At 38.5% G+C, this 17080-nt stretch overlaps 1 protein-coding gene across 2 annotated transcripts in view; it reads right to left on the reverse strand.

Annotated features, from left to right (window-relative positions):
- Positions 1-17080, reverse strand: part of LOC104551236 (cytochrome P450 7B1) — a 125518-nt gene that overhangs the window by 7613 nt on the left and 100825 nt on the right. For both annotated transcript variants that reach the window (XM_061995963.1, XM_061995964.1), the window contains exons 2-5: positions 14543-14679; positions 7609-8205; positions 6953-7159; positions 920-1098 (exon numbers count right to left, since the gene is read on the reverse strand). In XM_061995963.1, the coding sequence (XP_061851947.1) occupies positions 920-1098; positions 6953-7159; positions 7609-8205; positions 14543-14679 (1120 nt within the window). The remainder of the gene's footprint in view (positions 1-919; positions 1099-6952; positions 7160-7608; positions 8206-14542; positions 14680-17080) is intronic.

Consider the following 17080-nt stretch of genomic DNA (forward strand, 5'->3'; position numbering starts at 1 on the left):
GAGCAATGCCTCAAACGTGGGTTTTCTATAAACACATTAAAAAAAAATCCAGTTCCCTTCTTTGGCTCAAATGCCAAGGATAGAAATCAGCATGGCTGGGAGACAGCCATATGCTTAGGAAAATTGGGATGGGGAATGGATCAGGCTGTTCTCCCAGGCAGGAGAGGCATTTAGCAGCCTCAGTGCGTATCCCTGCTCTTCCTCTGTGGCACCCTGGGCTGGAGACAGCAATCCAGGGGAGCAACCTAACTCAGACAAGGACTATTCAATTTGCATGCAGGTGGTGAACTTCCGAAGCCCTATTAAGGCTGAGGCAGGGTGGATTAATTTCAAGTCTTTGATATTCATTAACTCGAGCGTCAGAGAAAAATACAAGGAGATGACACAATTACCCTCCGAGCTTTGCTGCAGAGTAACAGCTTTACAGTCTCAAGTTCACAACACTCTACTAATTGATCAAGAAGGGGTGAATCCCAACAAGGCAGGTGAAAAAGCATAAGGCTCAAGTAAAACAGTGCTATTATAGGGCTTCAGAGAGTCAATGATGCTTTGGGGGCACTTAGCTAAATGGCCCACATTATTTGCTCTTTAAACCACCTTCTATTATTCAGCCCTCCTTGGGTATCAAATGATCCAGCGCCAAACAAGACCCACACTTAGCCTAAAGTTTGTGGTAGTCAATGTAAAATTGTCAATTCCTTTGAAAGCAGTCGCAGTCAAGAGTCATCACCATATTTCTCTCTTCAGGCCATGAATCCTTTGACCTATAGGGCCCTAGAAAATACATCTGAAAGTAGGAAGATTTGTTCCAGAAGATGGAATGGCAGTAAAAAAAACCAACCCCAACTCAAAGATCACAAAAGGCTTAGATGCTGCTGTGTGCCTGGAGTAGGAAGAGTAGCACCAGCTAAATGTTTACCTTTGGATCTTCATAGACCTCAGGGTCCATGTGCAAAATCTGCGGGTAAAGGGCTATCCAGTCTCCTTTCCTCAAACCGACTTCTTGATTCCCCTCGAGCTTCAGAACAAAATCCTCCTGGCTGATGCGAATGTTCATGGAGGACGAGCACATTCGTAAACTCTCGTTTAAGGCGCTCTCTGCGGTTAAACAAAAGCGGAGGGTGGGGGGAAGCATCAGAAATATGGGAAGTGACTGGAAGTTACACATGGCTACAGCTGCCGAATCTCGACAGGTTTAGTAGGGCAGGCTAAAGGAAAAAAACAACCCACAAACCAAATCAAACATAAAGCAGAGACCAGGAGGAGGCAATAAACAACCCCGCAGGGTGGGGAGTGGGGGGAGCTGTAATGCTGAACCTCCCGATGTGATTCTCGCTGATGGTGCTGAGAAATCCTGTCAGCTGTAGGCAGCACTGAGTTTTGGGTGGAAAGTCATTATTCAGGCATCACATTGAAAAGAATGCAACCAAAAGACACGAGCACTTTATGCATTTAACATATATTTTGGAGGTTGCAGGCAAATACCAGTGAAAGTATCCATGGAGCTGTTTAGCTCGCCTTTCAAAAGCTGTTGGATGTAATGGCAGGACTGTACGTTCAAAAAATCATTTAGCTTGTTAATTCCATAGTCATTCTGAGGATTTAAAAATTTATTTACCTTCTTCTCAATGCACTGCCCTGCCAAATGGTAGTGTCTGTTATGGTTAGAGTGAACGAAAGCAATTCTTTGTTTGCCCAGTAATTTTAAGAAAGAAAGACACTTTTAATTGGCCAAGAGAAAAGAAAACATAGCCCTTCCAGGCTTACAGAAAACAAGATTTGTGTCTCCACCATCATATCCTGGAAGGCTCCAGAAGCTGAATGTCCTTGCTTTCCCAGTGGCCTTCACCTTTTGCTCCTAGCACGACAGATTTTATGGCTAATTTCCGGCAATTTATCCTGGCAGTTTGAGGAGGAATTCCTTTGGGAATAATATGCATAATTTGCATAAATCATTCTGATAGCATGTATATCAGCATGTAGCTCCTGTCTAGGGCTGCATCTCTCACTTTGTAATCAAAACTGACTATTTTTCCACCAGCGTGTATGGGCCACTGTTATATGTGACTTGATCCTCCTAATCATCGGTGTGAAAAATAGCCTAAAATAGGGTTTCGTTTGCACATAATAATCCATTTGTGTCTGCATTTATGTTCTGTGATATCAAATAAGCCTCCTCTAAGTATTCACCAAGGCACAGTAACTGTTGCACCCAAAAGGTTAGTTTATTAGAGACAGTAGCTACCCAGTGTAGATGCTTCCAAAGAAAAAAATAATAGCAAATGTTCTTTCACTAAAAATTAAATCTGGTGCAGCATGCATAGCAAATAAAGTGGCCCTGGATGCTTTCTTGCAGGAGGTTTTTCCTTAAGCATGCATTTGTCTAAAGAAATGAGGCTGCGGTCAGCTTTGTGTGGCCAGTGCCGTGATTCAATGTGACGTACAGTGAGTCTGTGCATATTCTTTTGGACTGCCTTCGTTACTATAATCAGGCAGAGTCAAATCGGCTTGTTGGTGACGAAGCCAGAAAAGAACCCTGGTTCCAGAAGATGGCCTCTACTGCGGATAGCCACAAGGCACCTGACACGATAGATTTCAACTGGCAGCGCTCTGGCAACAAAACTTTACATGGTACAAAGAAAGGGTCCAGCCTCTGCTCCCAGATTGTCTCTAACCCGTGGAAAATGAAACTGGTAACTCCGTGCCGGTGCACCATTTGGGAATGGTGGTGACATACGTAATGACAGCAGAAATCAAATGAGGAAGAGGGAAGGGGGGTGGGGGGAAGAGAAAAATAATTATTGAAGTGCCACTGTGAAATAGCAGGTTTATGTTGAACCGCCCAAGCGACGCGGTCACATCCTATCGGCGGACATCCTCCCAGAAAGCGCAGCAGCCCCTGCCCGCTGCCGGATCCCAAATGACAATTGGGCAGCATATCTTATGCAGAAGTTAATCACAATAATGGAGCTCAAAGTGTGGCTTAGCGCTCAGATCGTAAATGACAAATCTGTTTTACCTTCCAGTACCAGTTATGTGTGGAAGGCGAGCTTGGCTCTCGCTCTGAGCGATCATGCCGATAATCATTAGATGACAAAAGTAATGAGTCACATTATGATCAACAAAGGAGAATGGAGCTTATATGGCTTTGCAGGCTCGCATTAAAAGAATAGACAGTCAGCTTTCCACAAATGCCAGAGTTATACATTGAGAGGAATGACAACTGCACAATAAAACTGCAGCCTTTACTTGCAGTTGTCATAGTTCAGCAGACACCAGCCATCGTCGCTGACAGACCAGCTGGGTAGCTTGGGAGGCCTTCCATTCTGCACCGTGAGGTACAGTAAATTATCCAGCACGGTAGAGCAACATCTGTTTCTGTGCTTGTGCCGAACAAACAAGGCAATTTAAAGCATACCAAGGGATAACCAAGCAGCAAATGAACATGACCCTCATTTTTTTCCCCCTCTTCTTACACGCGAGATGCTAAACTTCGTTGTGCGAGTGCTACATAAAGCCAGGCTGTTGTTTGATAAGGTGTTGTCAGAGAGATTTTACATATTTTCTGAGGGGAGGGAGGAGGAAGGGAGAGATATCTCTCTCATAGTATTGTTATTCTTAGAATCCTCCCACTTCTCTCTCCGTTTCTCCTATACTAAAGCTAGCACTCAGCTCCCAATTCATTCTAGATTTTTTTTAAAAAAACTGTTTCAATATACTTATAAATATTCAGTCTTTAAACCCTAATTTGCTATACTTAGTTCACATGCCTTCAAGCATTTGTCTTCCAATTTCCACTGAATAAATGCGTACTAATGAGAAATAGAGCAAGCTGCTGAGGCAAAGCTGGGTGACTTGAGCCTGGCCTGCCACCAGCTTGTGATAGGCAGGCAAATTGAGTTAAAATGAAAAGTCTTGTCAGCTGAAATACAACATGGTAGCCAAACAGCAAGCTGTCAATCATCCAGCCAAAACAAGGGACTGCAGGTAATAAAAGGTCATTGCGAATCATAAGTGCATTTGGCTTTCGTAGGCAAGTTAATTTTAATTAAACATGATCTCTATCTGTAAATGTTTTATAAAACTTATTGTGCATAATGGATTGTTAATTTTACACTAACGCATAGCAGGTAATAGGGTACTATAATTATTAGAGTGTATTGTAGGAAAATAGCTATCAAGTATGCAAATATTTGGGGGGGGTCATTTACCCACAGGCATTGCGGTGTGCCAACACAAACGATCATCTGAAACAAGTACATTTGCATCTTACTAAGACCTAAATGGTGCTGCCCAGCCCATTCCAGGAAAATATATTCATTTCTCTCAATCCGACCAACAGTTTTAATGCTTAGCATTTGTGTTACCACTACGTACTCTGTATTAGCTGTTTTGGGGTCCCCACCCTTTCCTGAGTACAAGACAATTTTTCAAGCTGTGCTTTTTTCACAGGAAATATCTGGGATTCAGCAATGACCTGGGGCGAGAATACTTCACCATATAAATGAACGGACTAATATTAAACAAACGAACTGACTAAACATGCCTAGCATTAAACATGCCCTAAGTGTATCTCTGCTTTACCCTTTGCATTTCCATTGTGACCATAAAAACCAACAGACCGTTCTCATGTGTTGTTTACCATATTAGAGCTTTGTTGTAAGCCACGACAACTAATAATGTACGTTACTCCGTGCGCAGAAATAGGCACATTTGGGTTTGGAGAAAAGTCTTGTGTAGAAAAAGGAAAATGCGCTGTCCCAGAAATGCCATTGGAAAAAAAACCCCTAGAGACAAAATCTGCCAGTCTTGCTGTGGGTTGAAGGCTTTTTAATTTTAAATAAAAAACCCACATACCTGTGCTTTGATTTTGGAAGTAAATCAGGCCACGTTGTTCCCTAGACACAAAGAATCTGATCATAACAATGTTGCTTCCTGCTAAAGGCTTTTTAGCAATTCTTGCTTGTTCTCCATAGCACGAGGAATCAAAGAAAAAAAAAAGCTCTTGTTATAGTAGGCCAAAAGAGGACGGAGAATCAGAGTGCTTAAAACAGGAGAATGAGATGACAAGGTGTTGAACACACAAGAATCCCACCTGGTCTGGCTTACTCGAGAGCAGGGACACCAGTCCCAGTTTCCTATGCTCTGGGTTGATACAGGGGAGCGGGAAGAGGAAAAGATCAGTCGTGGAGGCTGGGGTCAGTGAGCTGCAATGGTAAAGGCAGTGCTGGCCCACAGTCATCTTGCCACGTGGGGAATTTTGGCGCGCAAGTAATGTAAATTGGAACCTTTTCCCTCTTACACATTTATTAACAAAACATCTCTCTCCCCTTGCCACTGAAGCATGAATTTAATTCTCTTATGGTACATTTTTTTTTCCTATATTATTATTTTATGGGACAGTATCCAGCCCTTTATGACTTAAGTGCCACAAGAATTGAGACCTAGCTTCTGTTCATACCACATTACATTTAACGCGATTATAAAATTTAACAAAAGTGTTACAAGAATACTACAAAGTAGGATGTGGCACTTTCAACACATAAATCAAACGTTACCAAGGTACTTCAAGATTTCAAGGAGCAGCAGAGGAATGACACAGTTAATGTTTTAAAATGTTCATAGCATTTTGCACCAGATGGTTTTAGTGAAGTACATGCTTTTATTTTCTTTATTCCTACACTTCTGGGGTGCTTTTATTTTTCTTCCCTTGACATTCCCATCTCTGTCTCCAAATATAAACCAGATTATCTCTGGATCTTCTTGATGCTCAGTATCTTTGCTTTTCTTTTTTTTTTTTTTTTCTGTGTGGTAAGTGATGGGAAGCAATTTTACCTGTGTTCTTAAAAGTTCATGAAATACTCAGAATGCCATGTTATTCCTCAGAAGTGCTCCTGTCATCAGGGACTTCTCCTACTTCAAAAGCATTCTCCATGAGTTAGAGGTAAAACTGAACCAAAGCAGTCATTACTCCAGAAGAAACCAACTTATCAGACTCACACTACAGAAGACAAATGTCGACGCTCTAACAAAAAGTGACTGGATCTGTCTCGACTTTGTATTTGCAACTATGAGAAACAATTAAAGTTTGAACAAAAGTTCTTCATATGTGCCACGTGATGGTCCTACTACGTCCCAGTCAAACCTAGAGTCTGTATTGCTCCACCACCTTGCCTTGACACAGTGTCTTTTAAGAGTGGAACATCAGTTCAGACCGTGAGCTACCAAAACATATAGACACGAGCTCAGTTTTACCAGGGTTTCGGTATTTAGAAACAGAGGAATACTGAACCTTGATGCTGTGTCAAAGTGCTTCTAATAGCACTTGGCAAAGGTCCCCCTCTGAAACACTGATCTAGAATTGGAAGATCTCACTTAGAGTTCCCTTACTTAGAATCAAGGTACTTTTCTGAATACTGGAAACGCCATTCCTAATCTAGAAAGCTTTACGTTCTCACACTGTGTTCAGAGGCATTGTGCAACTGAAGTCTGCTTTAGAAGACTTTCTGTTTTGTTAAAGAAAGAAAGGAAGAAAGAAACTGCATGTGAAAAAAAAAATTACATTTGCAGTTTCAGTACATTACCCCACTTTTATTTCAGAAAAGGGTCTTTCTTGGCAGTACCATATAGAAGTATTTGAAATGCATTAGCACTTCGGCAGATGCTCAGAATCAAACAACTTAATAGGCATCAACTTTTTTTTCAAATAATTGAAAAGCTTCGATTTAGCCTTTTGCATACCTTACACAGTTAATTACCTAGGCTTTAATGTTTACATGCAATGAGAGTATCTACAGCTATAAACTACATAATTTATAATTGATGTAAATGGGTGTTATTATGTCAATTAGGCAGCTGTGTCCTCCACCTTCTCAGTAAACAGAAATGAGTGATAAACTGAGTTTTCCGGGAGGGCCTTCTCTTTTCTTCATAACAGATAAAAATAAATTACCTAGGTAGACCAGGTTGTCCAATTGTTCTCTGGTGAGGTGGATGTTATACGTGGGCCCTCTCTTTTGACCTGTTGACTGCAGCAAATGGTCAATCTCGTCACGCACCGCTGCAAGAGCTTCTGGGTGCCGTAGAAGATAATACATGGCCCAGAATGTAGCTGGAATTGTGTTTCCCACAGAGGCCCACAGGAAGGCAAAATGATGTGCTGGGAGAAAATAAGTGAAAAGGAAGATTAATAGCGTTTATTACACTGATTAGATTTGCAGTGTGCTAATTAAAAGATGTTAGGACACAGACCCAGCCAAGGATCAGTGAATGCTAATGAGGACCAATAGGCTTCTGAAGTCTAATTTTCTGCTTAATGAGAATAGTTTGAAATGTAATGTCGGGGGGGGGGGGGGGGGAGAATAAGGGGAGGAAATGCAGCTCAGTTATAATCTTTCTCATTATCACCATTAAGTATCTTGTTTTACCAGCTCAGCACAAAAAAAAAAATCAATTATCATAGAGGGTTGTTTCAGAGTAAAACATTTTATCATTAGCCAATTAGAAAGAACATAAAAAAATTTCAAGGTCGCCATTTTGCCTTTTTATTTCAAAGGTCTATAGTAAATTATTTTATTTTAGACAAGCAATCATTCATAAGTTTCTTACCTGCTTTGTCATAATCTCCAAGCAGCTCATATTTCTCAAATATATCTTGTCTGGCTTGGACCACTTTTGACCCTCCCAGCCATTTTGTCATGTTCTGAAGTAAAAAATGATGTATAAGCTCCTTCCGAACCTTCTTGGTAGCTCCTAGCAACTCAATTGGTATGTTTGCAGCTAAATAGGGAAAGCTGGCATCAAACTTGATAAATTTGTCTCTGATTTCACTAATAACTTTGTGGCCATCTGCAGCAGGAACTCTTCCATATAGTGTTACAAAACTGGCTTCAAACATTACAGAGCAGCAGAATTTGTACATTTTTTCTGTTTCCCAATCTGTTGCTTGTGAGCATTTCCATTCAAATATATCCTGGAGATTTTTCATCATGTGGTCAGAAATGATATCCAAAGGTTTGCCTTGTAGATACTGGTAAATCCTGTGCAGGTTTTCCTTGAGATCGGGGAATTTTCCGTTTGACAAGGCTGGGTAGTCAAAAGTTTTGGAAGCCATTTTATCAGCAAATTCATGAAATTCGAGTTGCTTGCTATTTCGGATGACATACACATACTGAAATGGGTCCATGATAAAGGTAATATATCTACCTGAATAGAAGAAAAGGGAAAAACAGAGACACGTGCATTTTTATAATCTGGTGACACTTTTAGAAGTAATTGAAAATACGCCCAGTCAATGTCTGAAAGAAAAGCACACGGAAAACCCATAGAGCAAAAACTTTTGAAGAAACCTCAAAAAGAAAAAGAGAGAAAAGAAAAAGTAACAAATTTTATTTAGCTTTGGAGAAGAAGCAATACTGATTCTCTTTGTCAGGATGCAGATTTGATCTGTATGCACTTTTATGGCTCTTCTAAAATCAGCATGAAGCCATTCCCATGCAGACCGATCAACTGGTTTTGCCAACAGCAAGGTGCAATCTCTGCAGTTGTGGCAGTTTGGAATACATCCTTTACTACACTGTTATGACTCATGACAATACAATGTGGAGTTGTAGCAGCATTTGAAAATGGTAGGCTTTTAGCAGCAGAAAGTGAGAAATACACATATTTCACGGGCATGGAGGAAAGAGAACACGGGGGGCTGGACTGGAAAACATGCCTCCTTGGGCAGCTTGTCTTCAAGCAGATGACACAGAAAGTCAAAATCTTCCATTTATGGCTTTAACTGTACAATGAAACTCCCCAATAGTTAAAACCTCTCTCACACTTGTTTTCTTTTCGTGAAGTTTTAATAACTTTGTCTGAAGAATATGCTTAGTATCCACAAAATTTCTACCTTAGGATTTGCTTTTGAAGCCATAGCTTACAATGCAGCAATAGCTTACAATGCAGCAGGCTACCATTTTTAACACAGGTGTCATTTTGGGGTACACACTGTCCTTGCACTATCATCCGTTGTGTCAGAAGACATGGACAACTTCCTACCCTTCCCAAGGTGCTTAGTGAGGTGATACAGTCCTACCTTCAGCTGTCTGTACAGGGGAGGTCAAGATGATATCAAGTCTGATACTTTTTCAAGTTGCCTCTGCCTGAAGAATCCTGCAATTTCTCCTTAAACTTCGAGTCAGCTACTAAAGAGGAGAATTTTGGTGAACTATCATGAATCAAAATGCTAACGCTATCAAAGCTCAACTAAACTCTTTCTAGATGATTCCCATGTTAAGTCTAAATTTAGAGTTCTTGATTTTTAACTTAAATGGAGAGCTGCATTAAGGAAAAAGGGCACTCACTAAAATGTATGTGTCCATTGTAAAATATCCCAGTTATAAACTCAGGAAAACAGCAAAGCTTCCAGCACTTACAGTCTAATTCTGTATCACCGAAGAGATAAATCTCCTTTGATTTTAATGGGAACACTACATGCTTAACTGAGGACCAAATTTGGCTCTGTGACAGATGTCCTGAGATAAAGTAGTCACTACCACTAAAAATGTCAACAAGTATCCATGGTTACCATATAGTGGTATTTGAATTATCATAGTTATTCCATATTCTGACATATATACACACTGTGCTCCAGGGTAAACCTGGGTGTGACCTGGATTTCCTCTGCAATTAGCACCTGCCGTAATTTCCCTCCCAATTACATCCACTGCAATTCCAGTGAACCATCAAGGAAAAATAAGGCATAAACTGAGACAGAATTTGACCCCTTTTTCTGTCAGCAGCAGGAGAAGGTTTTTAAAGTACTCACAGAGTTTGCTCTTCTGTAATATAAACAACCATAGATGTACACTTTTGTAAGGATAAATATATTGAGAAATCATCATGGAAAAGTGCCCTCACGTTCTCAATCCTCTTTTTTGACCATTTCTTCCTTCCCCTTCCCAGACCACAGAGGCCGACAAGAATTACTAGCTTCAATCTCTGCCGGATCTTTGTTAAGAGTCCTAGAATTGACCTCACTTTCCAGTTTTTGCCCTCTGTCATGCTCTTTATTGAGGCTACGACTTTGTGATCAAAGCTTGGAAAGAATGCCCATTGGAGCAATTTTTAATAGAGTTGGAGTGTTATTAACCCTAAAGATAGAAGCTGGCTTCCTAACTTTGCGTTTACAGGGTAAACAATTTAAGTTAAGATTTTTAATTAATATTAATTTAAACCATCTGTCCACCATCTGCTTATTTCTGATGCAAAATATGAGTTTCTTTGTGATCTTTAATCAGACGCTTAGCAAACGCACATCAATTCTTATAATTTTTAAGTAAGAAAATTATTTTCAGCAAATTAGTTTTCAGACAAACAAACAATTTCAGCAATAATTTGAAATCAAAACTCACTCAACAGTAGCACACACTTTGGAAAAAAAGAAAAAAAAGGAAAGATCTCTGACAAACAGAATGTCACAGATCCTGACTTTTATTATTCTCATCAGGTTCCTGGTAGCAAAAAGTAAGCATGTATCAAAATAGAATTAATTTTGTAGAATCAATTCAAGCTCCAGATTACATCCCTGCAAGTGAACAATACATATAAACACATAGAGCAAAATACTTTTGTTACCGCACTTAGTAAAGGTCTGTGTAGTCAGAAAAGTTCAACTCCTTCCTCTATAACAAAGGCAGCTTGTTTATGTACCTCATCGAGAATATAATTTTAGATTTTTTAATTAGAAAATGACTAAAATCTAGAGCTAATTATCTGCAGTTAGTAAGTTGTTGTTGTGGGAGTGGGTATAGGAGCCTTCAGCAATTACGGTCGTACTCACACGCAGATGCACTACGTGGCTACACCGGTTACCCAAGTGTCTTTCATATAGGAACAGATTGCTAATTACAAAACCGTGCCCCAACACCTCCTCTACCCTGAGCAGCAAACATCAGAACTGGAACAAACTTTCTCACCTCAAGTTAAGATTTTAAATTTTGTGAGTGTCAATATGGTCCTTAATTTTGCTTTTTAAATCCTGTCGTTGTCCCTGATGAAGTCTCTTCCCACTTATTGTCCCCGGTGTTGTCAGAGACCAAGAAATGCAAATCTTTCCTAAAGTTTCCAGTTATTATTTGGTATTTTAAAATGCAGCTTCCCTTCTTCCCTCCCATGCCTTTTCATTGCAGCCGGTGCCAAGAACTATTTCCTACATGCAGCCTTATCTGAAACAAACCAAAATCTTGATGCCCATGACTCCACAAATACGAAAGCTTTAAATATTGAAAACATGCATACAGAAACCACTGGGGAGTAAGTCTTTCCTTGTTAGATTGTAAAGAAATCCTTCAACACAAAAAAAGTGAGTAGACATGTCCATACAGAAATGTCACACTCCAAATCCCAATAGTTTAAGTCACTCAGCTATTTTATCTAGTACTGTAGAAACAAGTCAAAATAAGAGATGTATCTTTGTTTCTGTAAAAAGCTCTCTTATTTTTTTTTCAAATATGGCTACAGATTATTCATACTTCGCCATTCAATCCTTCAGTCTGCATCACACACTTGCTGCAAATAGCTTGGTTATCTCCATTTAGTTTCTACAGTCTCCTAGAAATAGAAGATTGATGTGGAAAATATGAAAATTGTCAACTTCAGTAAATCTAAGCACAGAAGCCAGTATTTGTATGATAGTTTAAAAATTACTCTAATAATACATTCTGGAGCTTTTTAATGCTAATGATGAAAGACAAGCATTTAAGATGGCATCTAATGATGGATGTTACTTCAGTAACACTTACAGCAGGCTTCAGCTTGGTAAGGAGTTAATGTAAATTACCTTTTGCCCAAGAGAGAAAAATGTGATATGTTACTCTAGGTGTATCGTGATTTAAAAGAAAAGAATGACTTAGCAGCAGTATACAAAAAGGCAAGTGTTTAGCAAAAAACCCTACAACTATTTTATTCGAAGTAGAGTTCGTCTCAAAGAGAGTGCTATAAAGTTCGGTATGATTCCCAGTCACTTGTAAGGAAGAGAAGACAGTTTAATTCTGAGAAACGGCGACAAAACTGTTTGAAGCTCTTTAAGTTCTTACCTAACCATCTGCCTATGCTGCTGACCCTTAAAAAGCAGAGACATTGGCTTGGTAAGTATGATCATCTCAATACCACAGACTCTCTCCCTTTTTCCTCTCATTCTTTTCTTTTATCTTTTTTTTTTTTTTTTTTTTTTTAAGACTATCACATTTACGTAATCGTCCTCTTATTAAGGAGATTCTGCTGAACTGCTGACAATGATGTACAGTGGTGCTTCGCTGGCATGACGTTTGGGGAAAACGATTCTGCTGCACCACCACACAAAACCAATTAGAGAACTATTTTCTGCGACAGGTCAGGAATTTACATTGTTTCTCATAGAAAGATGTGCTTTTTAATTTCTTTATTAAGATGACATCCATGTCCCTTGCAACTTTTAGGGATGACAATCATTTGCTCATCACATGGGAAAGTACAATCAGCAAAATCGCATTACCGGTACGGGGCAATCTCGGAAACTCCAAGCATCGTTCCGCATTTTCCAAATGAACTGGTTTGAGAACCAATAATTAGAACAAAATATATTGATAGAATTTTTTGACAGGACCTTCAGATACCCACCAGGGGGGTAAGGTAATGATAGTCCATATACAGCAGGCTATGTTATGTTTGCTGAACATGTAAACATCATCTTTGTCAAATCAGTAAGACATACAGAAATCCTGTACATCTTCAGATCAGGACATGATAGGAGGTAGTAACTAGCTCTGGCTTCTTCCTTGACTTCTGGATGACAAACTGTTTCTCCTTAGAGAAGTCTTGACGGTCATTATTTTTACACCAAAAAAAGAGAACTTGAAGTGGCATCACTGTTAGGACAAATTCACAAAATCAATGACTTCCCTGCATAAGGCTGAAATGATACCCAGAACTCACTCCATTTACCTCAGTCTTTATCAAGGAGGGCTTCCTCAAAATACCTGAACACAGGGAGATAAGCTGAAATAGAATTTTGTTTAGCATGTAAATAGAAATTTGTGAAACTAAGTTACACTCATAGATTGCTTAAACATACAAATCTCTAAACATAGTATTTCATAAAGTAATAAAGAGATGAAACATAAATATTTGATTAAACACATATAAGGATACTGAAGTATGACTGTATCTAGTTTTATGAATGTGTTTAGGCAGTCCTCAAATTGTATTTATTAATCTGTATTTGTACTAAGCCGTAGCTGTATATACATTAACAATATACATTAACAATAAAAAAGACCACATTTCAACAAAAGTTGGTTTTTTTATGTGTCAAACTCACTTTCGAGATGTAAAAAAATGTGACCATATCAGTTTCCAAAGAAAAAACCCTGAATGAATAAAAACAACCACATATTTAAAAGCAGTAAAAAATGCTCTTCCAAAAGACAAAAAAAAAGAACAGATTTGGTAAGAGGAAGAAAAACTGTATTAATGAAAGATATGGGTTGCAATTTAAGTGACTGACTTTTGACAAAAAAAATATTGCAAAATATTACTTCTATGGCTAATAAGCTTATGGAACTCATGTTACTGCCATAAAAATACAAAGCAAACTTTATGCTTTAGATTTTTTTTTTAAAAATCCCTGAGAAACTAGGAAGCTAGCTAAAAAATGAGATAGACTTAACTATGAAGCTGATGATTTTAACAAGAGTATCAGCACGTAAAGGGGCAAAATACCCATTACCTCCACCTACACTAATAAGAATTTGCCTTTTCTGAGCAGCATGAAATACTAGATTTTAAATTGATTTTAGTTAAAAGTACATCTGTATTTATACATGGAAATTGATATATTTGTTTCATTCAAGATTCCAGTTTCATTCCATGTTTTTCTTCTGCAGTTAAACGACTGTGTGAACTCACTTGAATGTTTGTATTTGAGCTAGTGTAGTAGTAATTGGGCTATAAATACAGAAAGCAGCGAGGTTATATCATACTTTATTTTATTGTTATTTTCAGTAAGCATGATCAGAATAAGAGGCTGGCAACGGGAAGTTTCTGTGTTCCAGTCCTGATTGTATCACTGAGTCAATGTGTCATTCATTCCCTTGTGTTCCTGTCAACCAGTTGTAAAATGTGTGAGAACATATTCTGCACTCTTTTTCTTAACTGTTTTCTAAATTTAATCTGATATTTTTCTGTGTGGTGTCAAGATGATGTTAGTTCTCCCTTCTTTAGGAAGAAAACCAAACAATACACAATTAAATGTGCTGGCGAAATCTACTTTCATACATTGCATACCTACAAATTCTGTCCATATGCATATATACCTATAGCTATACATAAAAACACATGCTCATATCTATATCCTGTGGATATTTATTATGCACACAATACATGTGAATTCAAGTAATTTTTATTGGACTATACTACACAAAAATGTTTTTGGTTAAGGAAGATTCTAAACTACACATGTGAATTACTATTTAACTTCACTGACGGAAAAAATCAAGATAAACACTAAAATATTTCTCACCAGCAATATGTACAGTGAAAACATCTCCAAGTTTCTTTTGCTGATCCATTAAGAATTTGAAAGCATCTTTTCTAAAAATCAGAGCCTTCCCAAGGTAAGGAATCCATCCATTTATTAGCGGAGGCTCTCCAGTCTTCCTGTTAAAAACAGAAAAGGAATATCAGGAATTAAGTTTTGCAGGACAGCAGCTCATTTTTCTATCTTTTTAGATATTATACTTAGACCCACCATCTACATATATAATTCTTGCAATGTATAATATGTTGTACAGAAAGTTCTTCAGATATGATGGCAGGTTAAATCTAATCACACCTCTGAGCACAGAAGGCTCTGTGTGGTGATTAGGAAAAATAAGTGAGAGAAATTGAGATGCATTTAACTACAGGTCATCCAGTTATTACCATCAAGTTAAGAACACACAAAAATGACATTTGGTAGAAAATCTCCCAGCAAGGAGTCCTTTCATTTTCAATATTTAGTGTGCCAGAGGAAGATGTATCGGAAGGCAATTATGACAGATTTAGGTAAATAGGACGTCAATGTACCACACAACTAGCCTTACATGTAACATTTCAAGAATTTCAGTTTGTCAGCAAACAGACTAGCTACCATTCTAATTAAATATCTTTCAAATATACAATAGTAGCAGAAGAAGAACGTTTACCATAATAAATCTTAGCCTCTGTATATTTATGGTCTCCTAAGCTAGAAATGTATATGAATAGTTTAAGATGAAATCCTAGATAATGACATTTGCATCCCACTCTAAAAAAAGCACCATGGTGTGTTATGTTTATGGAATAATATGAAATACCTTTTAAGAATCTAGTTACACTTTTCTTTAAAAAGAAAAAAAGGTTTCCCTACTGTCCTATTCCTGACTGCAAGTAGATGTCTTTCCTTCGTGCTGGTCTTTAGTTGCCTGAATCTGATTTACAACAAATAAACATAAAGCATGCTTGCTCTGGAAAGGATTAAAACAAATACTCGTGAACAACTCTGCTGCTACATCCCATCTGGGAAGGTGACTTATACTACATGCAGAACAACTCATTCTGATTAAACACAAGATATTTACTAGCTTGGATCTAATCAAAGATCAAGGGATCACAAGCTTTACTACTATCATACACAACATGGATTTTTATGTAGCTGGATTAACCCTATCATAGTCACATTCTCCCTTGAACTGTTGTAACAGAAATGAAAAGAAAAAAAAGGTATATATGATATGCTGTATTTAAATTATTTATTTTCCTAATTAAAACTTTCTGAGCAAGAAATTACAAGCCATAGATTTGTTCCCTTACTTAAAAAAGTTGCTATAAATTGAATTTACAGATAAACAGATGTGGCTAAACCAAGCCATGTATCTCAATCTCTTTTTGTTTAACTGATTGCTAATTCAAAATGTTAAGTTTTCAAGAGCATCTTTTTGTCCTCTGGAAAACTGATGAATTTTCTGGTCCAAACCTGGAAACCCTACAGTTGACAGGTTTGCCCTGGCTTTTTTGTTTCTTTGAGTTTTATGGCTTTGGGTTTTTGTTGGTTTGTTTTGCGGTAGGGTGTCTTTTAAATTGTGGAGAAAGCAGAGCCCCTCTTTTTTCACTACCTCCCAGAAACTACTGCACTATCCACTCTTTATCAACCAAATAACAATATTATTTACTGAAACGGTCTAGAAAACTTTGTAATGGTTAATTCCATACTGAATGAATACAAGAAAAGAACTAATCTGAGATTACACAAGAGGGATCACCAGCCCTAGACGCCTAACAGCCAACTCGATACCCTCAATTATCCCCTCCAAGCCTGTAAAGAATCTGGATGATTTACCCATTTTTTCCCCCCAGACCATTAAGACCTGAGAGTGGCTGCCTTTCACTTCCTGGGCTGGACACTACACTCTGTAAGTAGCATCCTGACAAATATTTAGACAGGCTTTTTGTCATCTTCTAATTGAATGCATCTAATTTCACCCTCCATGTTCTGTCATTCGGTCAGAAGCTGTATTCTTCACAAGCTCTCCGCCGGGTAAAAAGAAGGCAGCTCAGAAATCCAGTGGAAAATTAACTTAATGCTCCAGGTCTGCAGGATCACATCAGGGAGACATTTTGCTATTGCGAAGACGTGAGGGTCATCGTTCGCTTCAGACATGTTTAGCTCAGCAGCACTAAGCTTAACACTGTTAAACACTATGTCAAGGCTATGTGGCTTTCAGAGGAAAATGTAACACCAGTTCAACTTGCAACCCATAGCAGACTGATAACAGAAATGTGTCTTCATTTCTAGCTTTCTTTCTCTTTAGGAGATGGAGGTCATCTCCATGACTTATCGATGTCTGCTAACACACAGTAAAGGAAAAAGCACTGTGTATATTTTAGTGCCTCCCAAAATACAATGCTTCGCTGCACTAACTTTTAAGCATTGCAGTGCAGCTGACCCCAGGCTTCCTGAAGGACTCTCACCCAGGTACCTCTGGAAGCTCTCATGTGCTTCAGAATGTACACTGAACCACTAAAGAAGCCCATAGTTTTT

Source organism: Colius striatus, chromosome 4, assembly GCF_028858725.1.
Source record: "Colius striatus isolate bColStr4 chromosome 4, bColStr4.1.hap1, whole genome shotgun sequence".
Classification (NCBI taxonomy): Eukaryota; Metazoa; Chordata; class Aves; order Coliiformes; family Coliidae; genus Colius; species Colius striatus.